The 18,945-nt window shown below is 39.5% G+C and overlaps 1 protein-coding gene across 6 annotated transcripts in view; it reads right to left on the bottom strand.

Annotated features, from left to right (window-relative positions):
- Positions 1-18,945, bottom strand: part of RBMS3 (RNA binding motif single stranded interacting protein 3) — a gene marked incomplete at its 3' end in the record, with an annotated part of 699,823 nt that overhangs the window by 205,435 nt on the left and 475,443 nt on the right. For all 6 annotated transcript variants that reach the window (XM_082664257.1, XM_082664261.1, XM_082664260.1 and 3 more), the window contains exon 6: positions 4,395-4,474. In XM_082664257.1, coding sequence (XP_082520383.1) covers positions 4,395-4,474 — 80 coding nt within the window. The remainder of the gene's footprint in view (positions 1-4,394; positions 4,475-18,945) is intronic.

Here is an 18,945-nt window from a genome sequence, read left to right as displayed (position 1 = left end):
TCTTTTTCCTCAAAGCAGTCTGAATGTTCTGCTCGTCAATACATGTTCTTAGATGCCGAAGCCTTTCCACGTGGTGCTCCCGGGCTCTTTGAACATGAGCTTTTCTAGTTCATGCCCTACAGATCCCTGAAGTGACCAGGAACTTACCCTTTCTGCTAGAGGTTTTAAAATGGAACGCTTTGGGGCTGCACAAGTTGCTGTGCAATTTGTTTTGGAACAAAGAAATGTCTGGGGTCAGGCAAGCAAGCAACTAATGATGCTTCATTTTGTCCAGAAAACATCAAGATCAATATGTACGACATGCGACATTTATGGAACAGTGTTTTCTTTTCCCTCTAGGGGAGGGAGAAAATACCGGATGATCCCTTTCTGCAGAGCAATGACATGACTGACGCTATTTAATATGTCTTTGGCCGCTGCTTCCCACCTGCTGGTAGCAACACGGCCACATGGTCTTAGTTAATTTCCTGTACCTCACATACCAGAATTCAAATAATTAGATTTTCTTTGATGTATATCTAGCTTCAATGATCCAGGTAGCCAAAATCTGGGGACAATGTTATAATTCAAAGTGAACAGAGCTAGTTCTGGGAGGCTGTAATAGGCATTAACAATCCATGATGTATTCATTAAAATTAAATCTGTTATGAACAAATAGGAGGAACTCAGAGAGAGAAAGCCTGATCAATGCCAGAGTTTTGGGTTGATGTAGATTTTTATCTTGTTCTTCTATAGAAATGACACAGGATGGGATTTGGAAACTAGATCATCATCTCAGGAAAATAATGAACTTTGCATTTACTTTAAGAGGAATCACTGTCAAGAGTGACAGAACAAAAATGGCACATTTCCCCAAGTTATCTCTAATGAAGAAGGAAGGGATGTGAATATGGTACCGATTTCTCTCTGCTTGCTTAGAGGGAGGTTAGAAGCAAGGCTCACTCTTTTCCACAGCTGTCTTAGGGTCTGAAAGATCTTAGGTCATTTTTGGATCCTTGTGGGTCTCTCGTTCACACAACCTTAAAGTACTGCATTGAAACCATCCATGTGCTGTTCTAAAAACCCACAAATTTCTGAATTCAAAATGCCAAATCTTGATAAAGTGAAACACTGAGGTTTTTACAATTTTTTAAAGTTCTATTTTAATTGCAAGTGGTCAGATCAATTATAGATGATTTTAATTAGCACCCACAAGCAAGGACCATCTCTCTAAAGCTACATTAGTATTTAAAAAGTTAGGAATTCATCACTTCTTTTGAAAATATCAAAGGATTCACTAGATATCAGGGCTCATTGTGACATCCTACTCACATGCCTCAAGATGGAACAGAAAATAGAACTAAGGTATGAGTTTCTGAAAAGAAGACTTCAACCATCTACAAGAAATAAGCAATGAGGACCAAGAAAGGCAAACAGCACGTACGCAAATTTAATTATCCCTGTCGTGACGGAGTAAATGAACCCAGCAGTCATTTTACTTCAGTGATTTCCAAAATACCAGCCTCTTGCATTATGTCATTTTACTCCACACCAAATTTAAATATCAAAAATTTTGTATCTTTAGGTTGCTTCCATGTCCTGGCTATTGTAAACAGTGCTGCAATGAATGTTGGGGTGCATGTGCCTTTTTGAATTATTGTTTTCCCTGGATACAACCTAAATATCCATTGAAAGATGAATGGATAAAGCAGATGTGGTACGTATATACAATGGAATACTACTCAGCCATAAAAAAGGATGAAATAATGCCATTTGCAGCAACATGGATGGACCTAGAGATGATCATACTAAGTGAAGTAAGCCAGAGAGAGAAAGACAAATATAATATGATATCATTTATATGTGGAATCTAAAAAAAATGATATAAATGAACTTATTTACAAAACAGAAACAGACTCACAGACATAGAAAACAAACTTATGGTTACCAAAGGGGAAGGGGGAGGGATAAATTAGGAGTTAGATTAACATATACACATTACATGCTATATCTATATGTTTTTATCTATATATAAAATAGATAACAAACAAGGACCTACTGTATAACACAGGGAACTATACTCAATATTTTGTAATAACCTATAAGGAAAAAGAATCTGTAAAGAATATAAATATGTATGAATATATATATATGTAAAAGAATATATATAACTGAATCACTTTGCTGTATACCTGAACTAATATAACATTGTAAATCCACTATACTTCACTAAAAAAATTATATGTCTTCGGTTAGCATTTGAAGCCTTTATTAAACTCTATTTGACTTCCAAAGTAAGCATAAATAAGCAAATTCAAGTATTGATGATGATCGATATTGTATATTCAATTCTATTATGTTGAAGGCTAATCTCAGAAGCATAAAGTTGTATCTCTTAAAAGTTTTTAACTGAGTGTAATTATTCTGCCTCTCATGGTCCCACAAGATAAAAGTGAGAGAGAAACCCATAACTAAGTTCTTGCTATTCACAATGTTTTCATTGGGTTGTAGCTATGATATTAGATAGGTTAATATCATAGCCTGCTTATTCAAGGAAGGATGCTCAGATCTTTGGGGGACTTGTAGTAACTTCATTTGTCCTTAGCATTAAATTCTATTAGTCAGCTGTATGTTCTATGGGTTAACCTAAAACAATTTCAAATCAATCAGGTCAAGAAGGATTTCACTGTCTTTTTCCAAAAAGGAAGAATCATAAAAAACTGAGACTTGTATTAAAACTTCAATCAACAATAATTTCCACCTATTTTGTTCATAACCATGTAATTCACATCTAGTTTGAATGCCTTCTATATAGGTAGCCATCTGTTGGATTAAAATAAGATGAATAAGGGGAAAATCCTTTAACAATGCAATTCCTTTACTCAGTGATGGGTCTGAGCAGAGTGTCTTAAAATGTCCTTTATGTTAAAAGAAAAAAAAAGTATTTCTCTTAAAATGCAAGGGCAGCTGACATGCTGAGATGAAAACTGCTAACTCTTTTCTCAACAACACCATATGTCTCCAATTGGATCATAATGCAGCCGGTTCTCAAGGGAATGTCACACATGGAAACTAACCAAATTGAGGTACAACTTCACTGCCGGCTCGTGATTAACCAGGGGCCCTACTTTGGGATTTTCCATATCATCCAAGTGTCAGTCTAAAGGGCCTTTCTCCTTTCCCAACATCCTCCCAAAACTGAGTGAGTCATGAAAGGAACCTGATCCCGCCACAAAAATATTTCTCTTTTTGTTCAGACTTCCTTTTCTATATAACCTCAATATATTTTAAGGAACCAAAATGCTCAACCCCTGAACTCTTTAGCCATGGGTTTTAAATAGTAGATACTTCATGTAGCAAACACTACAGAGAGGCAGCTTAAAATCATCAAAAGGAAAAATATTGTAAGACTGAAGAATTTCACATTTTTTCTCCTGAGAATCACGGAAAATCGAAAAGCGACAAATAAACCAACGTGTATAGTCAGATATTTCCTTATCTATTTGTTATAATTTTTTTTAGAACTTCACTCAACCTTTAATATTTTTATGCATGAGTAAGATATATTTTTTCTTCCAGTTTTATTGACATATGAGTAAGATATATTTTTTAATTTACTCATTAATATTCAATACTTTTCATATATACTACTTCCAAATTAATATCATGTTGAGGTATTTCTAGCTCATATCCTGATACATGTGATATAGTCAATTCTTTTACATTGACTGTAATTCTTAATAGCATAAAGTTATACCATCTTTTAACACGTGTCAAATCTTAAGAATTTTGCCTTTGGAAATGTGAAATGCCCTGAGGTAGCCTAGATTGGTGCTTCCTAGACTATCTCTGATGCGTGGACAGCTTAAAATAAATTCAATGTGCATTTGATATTTTTGTAAAACATGAAGTGATGCACTAAGATTTCATGATAGTGTCATATTGCTATAAAAGTTTCTAAATGCTTACTCTCCTTTTCTGTACTCTTCTTGTCATGGACTGGTAAGAAATGTCTGTCAACTGGCCTCAATCTATGGATGCCACTGTCATTTTATTTATAATATATCACTGTTTAGATATGTTACAAATTAGAAATCAGGATACCAATATTAATGATAGGAGTCACAAACTTTCTTCACTTCGAGTGCATTTTAACCTATTCTTTGCTATGTTTTTCTTCTAATTCACTTTAGGGAATTAGCAGCAGAGATTCAAAAGACAGGCCAAAGAACAATCACTAAGAAACTTTTGGCAGTTTTGAGAAAGATGCGTTGTTACATAGTATTAAAAAATACATATTTTTAAAGGCAAAAATTTCTCTCCCAGTGGCCAACCATGGGCTTTACTATATACTCATTCTGATAACAGCAATGAGCCTAGATATTATTTAATGATTACTTTATGGTATTTCTTACCTGGGATGCCTGGTGGTGTTTTCAGATATTTTCCATTAAAATGTTGAATTACCACTTCACATTTTTCAGTAGACTCCATTCTGGGAAAAGAAGTAAACAGGGGATCATATGCTTTCATGAAGTTGTACATATCCAGGAAAAATAAATTAAAAAGAAAAGGAAATTAAGAAAACCATAGAAAAGCTTGATTTCAGAATTTTACCAGAACCGCCAACTGTTGCCATGACCACCATCACCAGGTGGATAGAACATCACAAACTCATCACTACTAAGAGCATCACTTACTCTACTAAATGTTGCCACCGTGGACGGCGCTATGCAGAGTCATCACCCAGACATAATCCTGAGGCATTATCTTACTTAATCCATACAGCAATGCTTGGCACTTGAAAGTGCTCAATAAATGTGTGTTGAATGTCTGAGTTAGCAAACCAGAGAGGCAGGTTTCGTTATTGCCTTTCACACTAGTGAGGGCAGCAAGGCTTAGTGAGATGAACCACCTTGGCAGTTAAGTGGCAGAGGCGGGCTTTTAGCTGAGGCCTGGGTGATACCAACCTGCACAGGAACGACTAAGCTGTACCTCAAGGGTCTCCACAAAACAAGGGGAGGGGATGCATTGTGTTTAAACAACTGGCGGCCTACAGGAGAGATTCACGCAGCGGTGTTGTCATCAGCATCATGACGGCTTTATTGAAAACCCACTGGGTGAGAGACAGAAGGGAGTTATTTGGGGTCCCAAATGTGGGAGGAGAACATATATACACAAACCTCAGGTCCTGAACTTTCTTAATTTTCAATTTCAGACAATCTTCTAACTAGGTAGAAGTTTTTCAAACTAGGTATCAATATTCCGAGACTGGGTTTCTTGTGCCAAGTTTTGGCATCTCAGATACAAGCTAATGAATAACATTCGGGGCCATAGCATCATACTGCCAACATTAGCAGTGTTGCTGTCTCCTAAGTAGAACAGTATCAGCAACATTTTCTAAATAGTAACTATATCTGGACTTTATTATTTTGTAAAGCAGGGTGTGGAAGATAAAAATTAAAGGGTCAACTGTGATCAAAAGAAATTAATTCCCACAAACGGTACACGAGAGGAAAAACGGACTTAAGAAATGGCACACATACATATAAAAGAATGTGTATGAAATGTGTGAAATTTTTTGTCTAAAAGGCAAAGTGTATAATTTTGGATTTTCTGCTCTGTTATTAATATGAACTTTCTTGGAATGGAGCCCTTTGACACAATTTGTAAAACTTTCTTACATCCAAATTTTATGTGTGTTTTCATATTCATATTACATGCAGAGAAAAAAAGAAAAGGAAAAAAAATATATATATAAGCGAATGCCAAATAAGTTATATATTTATTACACCGAGAGGAATTCAAATGTGAGAGGAATTGCAGAAGCCAGGAAAACTCTGAGAAGTGGGCACAGGGGGACAGAAAGGCCTTTGCAGAAGTAACTAGGGTAGGGGCCAGGCTGGGAGGGGGCAGGCTGTGTCCTTGTAGATGGGGTAGAGTGAGTGGCCCAGTGGAAGGTTCACTCAGGGAAACTCTTGGAGATAAGCTGAGGGGTGCAGGCAAGAGCATCTGAGTTACCAGGTTAAGAAATTTTTTTTTTATTGAAGTATAGTTGATTTACGGTGTTGTGTTAGTTTCAGGTGTACAGCAAAGTGATTCAGTTATACATACATATATATCTATTTTTTTCAGATTCTTTTCCCTTATAGGTTATTACAAAATATTGAGTAGAGTTCCCTGTGCTACACATTAGGTTCTTGTTGGTTACCTATTTTATATATAATAGTGTGTGTATGCCAATCCCAAGCTCCTGATTTATCCCTACCCCCATGTTTCTCCTTTGGTAACCATAAGTCTGTTTCCTAAGTCTGTGAGTCTTTCTGTTTTGTAAATAAGTTCATTTGTATCATTTTTTTTTTTAGATTCCACATATAAGTGATATCATATATTTGTCTTTCTCTGTCTGATTTACTTCAGTTGGTATGATAATCTCTAGGTCCATCTGTGTTGCTGCAAATGGCACTATTTCATTCCTTTTTATGGCTGAGTAATATCCCATTGTGTATGTATATACCACATCTTCTTTATCCATTCATCTGTCGATCGACATTTAGGTTGCTTCGATGTCTTGGCTACTGTAAATAGTGCTATGAACACTGGGATATATGTATCTTTTCAAATTACGGTTTGCTCCAGATATATGCCCAGGAGTGGGATTGCAGAATCATATGGTAGCTCTATTTGAAGATGGTTTCAAAAGCACGTTCCATCTGGGGAGCTCTAATTACCTTATGACTCAAAACAAAACATTTTCCAATGTACATTCCTAGGAAGCATGGGAAAGATGCACATTTTTTCTGCATTGATAAGATGGTGAAGCAGAGCAGGACCAATGTCAGGGGTACACATGCAGTACCAGAGCCCTGTGCTTAGAAAAATCTTGCACTTGATTTAAAGTTCTGCTGTCACCATCCTGACATCTTAATACGTTTTAAACAAGGGGTCTTGTATTTTTAATTTTCACTAGATCCCACAAATTACATAGCTGGTCCTAATATGACAAGAAAGCACAGGAAACTAATCTGACGTTAATAGGTTAATGTTCATTTATTAGATGCCCATTGGATCCACATAGTGTTATTTTGAAGAACATCTGAAGAGTGACTCACTTTTGTGTCGAAATGCAAAACTAAAACTCTTTAAGCTTAATAATACCCACTTTTAATAAATAAAAATAAAAACAAAAATGGCATTTTATTCACTGCTTAATCACAAATTCCCCCAAATCAGAGGATATTTGGATTAGAAAGGTAAGATGAATCATTTCCCATTCCAAATATTGAGGAGCAGCTAAGTATAATTTTGCTAACTCCTTCACATTTTCTTTCCAGAGGAATATTTTACATCTTCCAACTTGTTATTTTTTAATTAAAAAAAAATAAATTTATTTATTTACTTCTGGCTGCATTGGGTCTTCGCTGTGGTGTGCTGGCTTCTCATTGCGGTGGCTCCTCTTGTTGTGGAGCATGGACTCTAGGCACGTGGGCTTCAGTAGTTGTGGCACGTGGGCTCCAGTAGTTGTGGCACGCAGGCTCAGTAGTTGTGGCTCACGGGTTCTAGAGCACAGGCTCAGTAGTTGTGGCGCATGGGCTTCGTTGCTCCACGGCTTGTGGAAATCTTCCTGGACCAGCGCGTGAACCCGTGTCCCCTGCATTGGCAGGTGGATTCTTAACCACTGCGGCACCAGAGAAATCCCTTAATTTTTTTTTAACTAGGGAACTTCCATTTCTAGGAACAAAAGAACTCAAATTCTGCTCTTTCTCTTTTCCCACAGGACCCACTATCCATTGTCTCTTAGGGAAGATAACCTTCCCTCCTAGCAGAGACATGAATGGGAGAGGAAATGTGCATCCTTAATTACTACAGATGTTGCTTTATGGAATTTTGATTCCAGGAGAGCTATGGAATGAAAAGCTTATGCCCCAGGGCCCCCTCCCTGTTCAGTCGCTCTCTGGGTACTCATCTAGATAAAAGGCAGTTAAGAATCTAAAGCTTGCTTGCCAGAGTCCTACAAATCAAATCCTTCCCCTTTTGTCTTTAAAACGACACGGAATTCTAAACGCACACTGAAACTGGATGGGGGATAGCGTGTGTGTGCTTGGTGGCTTCATCTCATCCATCCACCTAAAACATTTTTGTCCTGGTTTGAAAGCCTCATATCTTCCCTTTTGGATTCTAGTACGATCATCTTTTGTTAAGACTGGTTTACAGCCCCACCAAGCCCAGTGGGGGCCATTTCTGTGAACACCAGACAGCAGCGTAGAGTGTTCACTCTGGCTTCATTCAGATTTAACTAATATATGTCTGCAGGAGCCTTTAGAGACTCTCATCTCTGAAAGAATAAATGCAATAAAAGTCTGTTTTCTGTAGCTGCCAGTGCTTAGTGTCAAACCATGTTATGTGGCACCACCCAGCAGTGACAATTTCATTTTAATACACAGGGCACATTTTAACAAGGCCAAGCCATCCCAGCAAAGAGGGAGATCGAGGAGCTGCCGAGGGGAAAGGCTCAGAGTGAGACCCATGGAACTCTGGGGGAGACTGCATTTGAATGGCCACCTTAGCAAGAATGTGACCATTTTCTTCTCCAGTTTCACAATTAGCCTATTTGAAACGCCAGCCCAAGCTATCTGCAATCTGGCATGCGCTCCACTTGAAACTGACACTAATATTATCAAGTGGGTCTGAAAAGGCAGCGTGCCAGACAAAGCTGCCTTTCCATGGCCCCTTCAGATGGGCCACTGAATCCCTACAACTGCACTCATTCTTTCTAGGCAGTACCTGAACCCTCTCACATCCCTCAGAAGAGCTCGTGTGCCTGGCCAACCATTCACCCGACAATGCGATGCATTAATTAGGTTCCTACAACGCTCCAATCATTGTATAAAGTCTCAGGGTTTTCTGTTAGGTCTGATGTTTAAATACAAACGTGCATTAAAGGTCCTGTTTGACATTCTTTCTCGTCTCCGTGCCTAGGAACCTGGCTTCAGTCATTCGAAACGCGCCACTGAATTGTGATTTAGAGAACATTTCTTTTTTACAACAGCTACTAATAGGTGCTAGTTTCATAGCCAATACAATCCCCATGGGCAAATTACACCAGATGAGAGCCTGATCCAATACCAGGAGAATGTTCTGGGTCAGACTTAACACACAGGGGTGGCAGAGTATTGTGTACAACGATTTGCAGCCTACCTGTCTCACCTCCATGGAGAACCTCTCAGTTTATGATCTTAAATCAATAAGCATGATTACGCACATAGTTAAAACAAATCCACCCTGTCATTTATGATGCTTAATGAAAGGTTTCCACTATTGTGAAATTTTTGTGGTTTTGCAATCACAGGCTCCGTACAAATTATTGGCAACTTAGAACATACAGCTTTGCAAGCCATTCATCCTCGCTTCCGGTAAGATTTGCTGAAAGTGTCAACATGAAAAGATTTTGTACAAAACATATTATGTCATTGGCTTCGTAATCCATGGTAACAGAAGGAATAACAGTGAATTTCAGCAAGAAAGAGGAGTGAAGGAGTTGAATTTTCTCAGTTTTTGCAATTTGTTTTCTTCCTTCGAGGTGCTTGACGTCTTTAGGAGACAAGTGTCATAAATGCAAAATAGGGCCGTAGACTGGTCTTCCTACCACCTCCCTTTGCAGAAACTCTGACATTTTGGTGGCCCCTTGCTTAGCACTGAAGCACATTCCTCTTATGAAATGGAGCTATGGACAATATTTGGTTCATGAAAACCCACTCCAAAACTTTAGAATCACATATATTCAGGACTGGAAATACCAACTTCTACATGGTACAGAGGAAGAAAATAACACCAGAAAGCAGTGGCTTCTCTAAAGTTGAGTTGGTGGAGAAGCCTGCAATGGAACCTTTGTCCGTTGACGCTGAGTTCGTTGGCTTGTTTGGAAGGGATGGGGCTCCACTGCTGGCCTCCTGTCATCACTCCTGATTTCCTGCCCTGATCTGCTTTCATCTCTGCTGAAGCTGGATGGGGCCAGCCATCTCCATTTCATTCAGCCATGATTAACTAGAGTAGGTGTTCTCAGAAATGGAGATTATACCCTGATATGATATAACAAGAAGGGCACTTCACCTGTGTGGTATTCTTTCCAGAACTTAGACATAACATGGATCCCATCGTGAAATAAACATCGAAAAAGGCAGACCTGGAGACATTTTCCAGGATACCTGGCTGGGACTACTCATGGAAAACAAGGAAAGTCTGAGATACTGTCAGAGACCAGAGCAAACTGATGAGAAAAACCACCAAATGCAAAATGGTACCAGGGATTGGATTCTGGAACAAAAAGAGGATATCAATGGAAAAATTGGTGAAATTCCAATAAAGTCTGGAGTTTGGTTAATAATAATGTACTGATGTCAGTTTCTTAATTCTGACAAATATGTCATGGTAATGCAAAGGGTTAACAATGGGGAAAACTGGATGTAGGGTGTACAAAACCTGTGTATTACCTTTGTAACTTTTCTGTAAAACTAAACTTATTCCAAAATAAAAAAGCTTATTTTTAAAATGATGGTACATTAAAATTATCAGGGAGCTATTTTTTAAAAATACCAGTGTCTGGGCCCCAGCTCAGGAGATTCTGACTTAATTGCTTTAGCATGAAGTCTAGGCACATATTTTTGAAAGCTGCCGAGGTGATGCCAGTGTGCAGTCAGGGTTGAAAACCACTGTTCTGGAGTTCTCTGTCAGGTGCCCCAAACGGGAAACCATGGGCCAAATCCAGCCTTCACGAATGTTTTGCTTGGGCTGCAAAGAGTTTTTGAAAAATTTGAAATGGTTGTCAACATTTAGAGATTGGGAGACTTCACATGAAAAGTTGAATTTCTGATTCCTCTTGAAAGATGCGATGAAAGACGAGATAAGGTGTTTTCTGCATGGCAACTATGGTATAACAAAAATAAATTTGGTCTCTGTCCTTGGTTCCTAGCACAGAACTCCTAAAACTCTGGGGATTTCCCGAGTGAAAGGAACGTCTTCTGTTATCTGTAATGGATCACTTTTGGCTATACCTGAGTTTCTGTTAATGAGGTGATTCAAGGTGAGACCCCTAGATAGCTTCAGAATAGGGCTGGTCACCAGAAAGACCAAAGAATTAGAGGGCTGGAGCTGTCAGGCCCACTCTTCAGTGTCTGGGGATGGGTGAGGGGCTGGAGATTTGAGTGCAACCACCAAGAGCCAATGATTTAATCAATGGCGCCTATATGATGAGACCTCCATTCAAACCATTGAACAACAGGGTTTGGAGAGCTGATGGATAGGTGGGCACATTGATGTGCTGGGAGGGCGGGACACCTAGAGAGGGCAGAGAAGCTCTGAGCCGTTCTCCCACCCGCTTCCTTGCCCTATGCATTTCTTTCATTTGGCTGTTCCTGAGCTGTATCCTTTATGACACACAGGTAAATATTTAAGTGTTTTCCTGAGTTCTGTGGATAGTTCTAGTGAATTTTCAAGCCTGAGGGGTGTCAAGGGAACCCCTGAATTTGTAGTGGGTGGGGCAGAATTGTGGGTAGCCTGGTACCCCATTTGTGGTGGTGTCTGAAGTGGGGACGCTCTTGTGGGACCTAGCCCTTGAACCTGTGCAGCCTGATGACAACTCTGAGTAGTTAGTGTTAAAACTGAAATGAATTGTTGGACACCCAGCTGGAGTCAGAGAATTGGATAATTAGTATGGAAAAATGACACACATTCAATGTCACAGAAGTCCACATATTTGGTGTCAGAAACGATGTCAGAAAAAAGACATCACGGCAAAGTTACTCTAGATTTGAGCAGTTGTTTTCTGTAAACAGAGCCAGTTTGCCATCATTCCAACCTACCTGTATCCATTGCCAGTCTGAAGGAGAAGTAGCAGGTGGTATTTATTGCTGACTTTGCACTGCTTTCTATTTCTACTTTTTAATAGTGGAGTCAAGAGGAAAGAAAATTAGTTCACTCATCCATGTGTGCTGATGTTTTCTGCTTAGCCCTCCCCCATACGCCTTCTCTGCTCTGCTCTATGCCCCAAAAAAGTGACCCTTCCATGGACTGTATCACCTTTGCTCTATTACTTGATGGTTTTTATTGGTGTCACCACTGGAGGCCTGGTGGAAACAGAGAGAGAGATCTGGCTGGTCCTCCTCATTCTCTCTGCTTTGGCACCACGTCTGTCTGGCAAGGGTTACATCCCTCCCTGTCTACAGCGCCTCTAGGTGGCCCCTCCTCCAAGGCTCTGGGTCTCACTGGGCTCTGGGCACATGGCTTCACCTGCTGTCTGCTCTCAGGGGTAAAGGCTTCCTTCTGCGGCTCATCTCTGGGTATCTCAGCGTCCCTTCATCAGTTCCCTTAACTCTGCCCACACTTCTGTAAATACTCCTCCATGCTAGCCTCTTCAGTTGGATCATTTGTGGTGAAGCTATGTTTCTAGCCAGCACTTTGACGGCTACATCATAAAACTATCAATACCCAAGGAACAAAATGATCTCTGAGGCTGTGTATTTCAAGAAAAATGTAAGAAAAAATAAGTTTACTTACACTTAGTCTGGGAACTGCTTCTTTCAGACTACCTACCTACCCCCAGCAGACATCCTTGTCTGGATGCATCATAATCTAAATCTATCTTTTAACCATAGATTAATTGTGTTCAAAGGGAATTTGGTAAAGAAATGGAAAAACATTCAATTCAAAAATTAAAACTGAGATAAAGAAGGAATCAATAAGTATAATATGTTCAGGTATAGAAAAATCTCACCATTCAATGCAACTGGAACTCATTTGATCACTTTTAATCAGTCTCTTTGAGCTGCAGCCATATTTCATTCATTACTAGATATTACTATCTATTACATTTCTCTTCTTTTTTCTACAATATATCAACCTTGCCTTTTTTCTGTTTCCCAAGTATGAGGAACTGGCCCCAGCTTAGCTCTCCTTCTCTCTTTTCCTCTGCTGGGACAGCTTTTTTCCCTCTCCAGGCCCACCAGGGAGTCTCATGCTGGTTTCTTCTTATCATGTGCATCTTAGGTTAAATGCAGTCTCCTCAGAGGGCTTTCCTATCCTTTACCTCAAACCTCTCATTTTGTCACATTCTCTATAGCACCCCTATGCTTTATTTTGTTTTCATAGCACTTTAGTTATTTGATATTAATTGTTGATACTCATTATTTACTATTTTATGTTTGATGACATACTTAACTGTGTCCCCAATCCAGTAGAATGCCAGTCAATGAAAGCAGATACTTGTGTGTGTGTGTGTGTGTGTGTGTGTGTGTGTGTGTGTGCGCGCACATCTCTAATTATCACATGTAGAATAATTACTGGCACATTACTAGTGCCCACATACTTACTGGGTGAACTGAATGAATGCATGGATGAATACATTTTACGGGACTTCCCTGGGCGCAGTGGTTAAGAATCTGCCTATCAATGCAGAGGACACGGGTTTGAGCCCTGGTCGGGGAGGATCCCACGTGCCGCAGAGCAACTAAGCCCGCGAGCCACAACTACTGAAGCCCGTGTGCCTAGAGGCCGTGCTCCACAACAAGAGAAGCCACCACAACGAGAAGCCCGCGCACTGCAAGGAAGAGTAGCCCCTACTTGCCGTAACTAGAGAAAGCCTGCGCGCAGCAACAAAGACCCAATGCGGCCAAAAATAAATAAATAAATAAACAAACAAATAAGTAAATAAATAAAATCAAGATGTCAGTACTCTGTAATGACCTATATGGGAAAAGAATCTAAAAAGGAATAGATATATTTATATGTATAACTGATTCACATTGCTGTACATCTGAAACTAACACAACATTGTAAATCAACTATACTCCAATAAAAATTAAAAAAATATATACATTTTACATATCAGGAAGGGAGGCTAAAAGAGGTTAAGTAACTAGTCCAAAAACACAGATAGGAAGAACAGAACTAAGATGAAAACTAAGTTATTTCTGACCATAAAGCCATATTTATAACCACACGGATACAGATGGATGTTAGGTTGGTCCAATTCATAGAAAGCAGAGCATGTATGAAAGATATTAAATAAAAGAGGCTCACATGTGCCCTCCAAATGATATTTCGAAGTCTTTCTCTTTATTGGCTGGAAGTCAACAACCTACCTGAAATCCCCACAGCCTTCAGGGCCCAAGAGTCCCTGTCATGGTTTGTACTTAGGGCAAGCACAGGGTAAAGAGATCTTACAGACCCTGAGCACAGGGAATGGCCTCTATTTCCAATTGCAAGGTAATAAAGTTCTCCAATTTCAGTTTCACAAGGATAAATAATATTCAGAACTCTCCTCCCATCCCACGGAGGGCTGACTTTGGAACAACGCCATTCCAATTTCAAAATAATAGAACAATAAACTGTATGTTTTTTCTCCTTTTCTAAGTTTTTATAAAAGCATGTATACAGAAAGATTGAAGACCAGGGGATTTCAGAATAATAGATTATTCAATGCAATTTAATTCATTTGTTTGTTTGGTTGACAGGTTGGTTGGTTTGTTTGGGTTTTGAAAACCAGGGCTCCTAATACACGGAAAAGAAAGTAGAGTGATCTGCCTTCTCTAGCCATGACCATGACTTTCTGATGTTAAAAGACAGAAAGACAAACAGACAACATAAAGAAACGATGAAGATAAACACATAAAACAAGAATAAAGATAAAGAAGCTACAGGGTGGACCAGGGGTTTTCTCTTTAGTGGATCACATCTGCTGGCAATTGAGAGAGGAATTAAAATTACTAAAAGGAATAACAGTCCACCTTCTTTTCAGTCTCAGCAAACACAGTTGTAACCTGTTTCTGTGCAAACACAGCTGTAGTTTGGTGGTTACTAATCACTAAGTTTACATTTTAGAGATTTTCTTTGCTCACATTTGATTTCCTAGTTCCATGCATTTGAGACAGTAATGGCAAATGAATTGCCAAAACATCAAGGGAGAAATATTAACACAGCATTTCTTAAAGACGGATTTAAGGTAGATATGAATCGAAACACATTCCAAACAATAAAATCACATTTAGATAGGCTTGATGGTCATTTTAAAGCACCATATAGTTGCCTACAAAGAAAGTATTGGCATTTGCCTTATAATTTTAAAAATTTCTATATTTTCTTTATGTTTATTCTGAATCTGAGTTCTCTTTCTATTTTGGGAGGTGGGAGAAGATAGGCAGCAAGAAATGTCAGGCAGTGGAAAGTAAAGAATAAAATTGTAACGATATTTAAAGTAATTAAAAGAAAATACAAAAATAATATTTAAATTAATTTTTAATAATCAGCCTGATATTTGTCTTCCTGTAACTGTGATTAGTTTTTTTACTTAGTGAAAAGAAAGAAGTACTGAAATGATTTATTTGGAAAACTTGCCCATTTGGTAGGGAGTGGTAGAACACTGCCCAGATGTTAAAAGTCATTCAAACAAAACTCCATGAAAATCAAATTAAGAGCACTGAAGAGAGGTGAAAAAAATTACAGAATACAAAGGTCTCTGTGCTCAGCGGTCTCTCACGCCCTTTAGCTCACCAGGGGACAGTAAATGCATTGCTTAAAGAGGTTCTATGTTCCCAGATGTTGAAGCTGGAGTAATTGTGAACGCTTACCCTCATCCCTTCTCCACTTTGGGTCATTCTTTACCGGCCTCTCATAACACTCGTTCAATGTGATTTTTGTTAGACAAACGGTCTTATGTTTCTGGGAATGGGAAATGGATAACGTGAACATGCAGTCCTGTCCCTCCAGACTCAGGCTGATTTATGTTCTGATCCTCATGCTGGAAGGCAAGGTAGTCTGTTGGCATCTGCGAGCTCTGCAGTAGTGGGTCTGACTGTCAGCATTCCCACCATAAACTTTTGTTTTTCAGGGTTTATGACTTGGCTATAAAATGCTGCCTGCAGGGGGGTGGATCTTACAAAACTGTTTTATGTTACAAGAGAGGAAAAAAATAATAATAAAATAAAATGGAAGTCTGTAATTTCAGACACCATCTAGTGCTTCTGGAACGTTAAAAAGCCTGTAATTGTGCTGTTTCTGCACCCTACTGGTATTCAAATCAATGCTTTGAAGTTCAGTGGTTTAAATATAAAACGAAGATACCACCTTTGCTTTGAAGAGGTGATTTTCAAAGAAGATGAATATAGCTTACAAGTAAAATAATAATGGAGGTTTTCTTTTGAGTCAAAGGAATTTCAGGATCTCTTGCACATGAACCAAGAACCACACCTGGGATTTTGTCCCAAGATGGCAGTGCAGAAAGACCCTGAGCTCACCTCCTCTCACGAGCACACCAAAATTACAACTATTTACAGAACAACTATCAATGAAAAAGACTAACTTAACAGAAAAGATCTTCCACAACTAAAGATATATCATTATTTGTTTGGCTATAGCCCTTGTGATCTTGAGAACATGGGCTTATGTTCACCTATACCTGAACCTGTAAGTGGGTTCTCCTGCTTATCTTCTGTGAGATATTGTACAGGATTTTAAACTTCTCTTGCCTTCATTTTTTCTATAACTGTAAAATGTGAATATAATAATATAATAAAAACAATAATAATTAACTCAAAAAGCCAAAAAGAAAAAAAAAGGAGGAACCACAATGAGACAGGTAGGAGGGGCAGAGTCATGGTATAGTCAAGACCCGTGCCCCACCCCCCACCGCCAACCCCAGTGAGTGAATCACTAAGGGGAGGATAATTACAACTGTAGAGGTTCTCCCCAAGGAGCAAGGAGTCTGAAACCCACATCAGACTCCCCAGGCTGGAGGTCCTGCACTGGGAAGACAAGCCCCTAGAACGTTTGGCTTTGAAGGCCAGTGGGACTTACTTTCAGGAGACCCAGAGGGCTGTCCGAAATAGAGACTCTACTCTTAAAGGAGGCACACAAAATTTCACACACTCCGTGAACGAGGGCAGAAGCAGTAATTTGAAAGGAGCCTGAGTCAGACCCACCTGCTAATCTTGGAGAGTCTCCTGGGGAGACAGGAGGCAACTGGGACTCCCCCTGGGGACAGAGATGCTGGCAGCAGTCATTTCTGGGAGCTCGTTCTGCCATAATAACACTGGTGCTGGAAGGTGCCATCGTGGAATCCTCCCTCTAGTTTATTAGCCTCAGGACCCAGCTCCATCCCCACCCACCAGTCTGTTGGCACCAGTACTGGGACAGGCAAGAATGTGGAGAAAAGGGAACTCTTGTACACTATTGTGGGCATATAAATTAGTGCAGCCACTGTGGAAAAGAGAATGGAGAGTCCTCAAAAAACCAAAAAGAGAAATACCATGTGATTTAGCAATTCCACTAGTGTATATATCAGAAGAAAATGAAAACATTAATTCAAAAAGATACATGCACCCCAATGTTCATAGCAGCATTGTTTACAATAGCCAAGACATGGAAACAACCTATGTGTCTATCAACAGATGAATGAATGAAGAAGTTGTGTATATATGTTGTTTTTTTAATATTACATTCATTAATTTTTTGTTTTTTTGTTTTTTTTTTTTGCAGTACGCAGGCCTCTCACTGTTGTGGCCTCTCCTGTTGCGGAGCACAGGCTCCGGACGTGCAGGCTCAGCGGCCATGGCTCATGGGCCCAGCCGCTCCACGGCATGTGGGATCTTCCTGGACCGGGGCACAAACCCGTGTCCCCTGCATCAGCAGGCGGACTCTCAACCACTGCGCCACCAGGGAAGCCCACATTCATTAATTTTTTTACTGAAGTATAGTTGATTTACAATGTTGTACCAATCTCTGCTGTACAGCAAAGTGACTCAGTTTTACATATATATATTGATACATTCTTTTTTTAATATTCTTTTCCATTATGGTTTATCCCAAGAGATTGGATTATAAATTGTGTGTATATATAATGGGTGGATCCTAATCGAATCTGACTGACGCCCTTTTAAGAAGAGATTAGGAGCAAACACAAAGGGCAGACCATGTGAAGATATGGGAAAAGAAGGCCATCTACAAGACACAGAGAGGAAACCAAACCTACTGCCACCTTGATCTTGGACTTCTAGCCTCTAGAATTGGGAGAAAATAAATGTCTGTTGTTTAAAGCCACCCAGTCTGTTGAATTCTGTTATGGTAGCCTAAGCAAACTAATATATCCATACTTTGTACCAAAAATCTTTTGTTTAAAAAACAAAAAAACAAAACATAGATCTTCTTAGAAAATGTGTTCTCTTGATGAATCTGAAACATGTTCCTTTCTCAGCAGGAGCATAAATGAAGGAGAAACTAATTTGTTAGAGAGGTTTTGCGGGGCAGGAGGTGGGTGCTGAGCCAAAGGCGTGTGCACGCAGTGTGAAGTGGAGCATGGCAGGCATTTAGTGCCTCCTTGCACTGGCTAGGCCTCCAATAGCAGGCTGCACAGTCTCCAAGAATGAGTAAGTTGGACAATTTCAGAGACCCAGGTGTTGCAATTAGCTCTGCCTTGACCATGACAATCAACAGTTAACAATGTTCTGAAAACTTGAATGCCTCATGCATGCATTCAAGTCTGGGAGATGTTTTTCATTCTGCTGACTTCTCTTCAAATCTTCAGACCTGTATCCTGCATAGTCTCCCGGTCTAGTATGTGTAGAACATTGTGGGGAATAAGAAGAATTTTAAGACATGGTCCATGACCTCAAGGAAGTCAAGTTAGAGATCAGTTAATCAATGCATTTTCATATCTTTCCAAGTGGGTTCACAGAGGTTGGTTTGGGATGGTTTTTCCAATGATGGCAGGGTTCCCCATAGGGGGAAACACCTGCCTGCAAGGGGCTGCCTTCCAGATGACATTAACATCCATCCATTCATTCATGTTGAGTCCGCTCAAGACCTCAAGATGCATAAACACACCCAACCATGGAGACACAGCTTTTCCTTTCTTCTTTGTTATTGAGCAGTTTCGGTTTCCCTGTAGTTTCCTTAACTTTGTTTCTTCATGAAAGCACA

The sequence above is a fragment of the Grampus griseus genome, assembly GCF_964374135.1.
Source record: "Grampus griseus genome assembly, chromosome: 10".
Lineage (NCBI taxonomy): Eukaryota > Metazoa > Chordata > Mammalia > Artiodactyla > Delphinidae > Grampus > Grampus griseus.
This window is presented reverse-complemented; position numbering and strand designations above follow the sequence as displayed.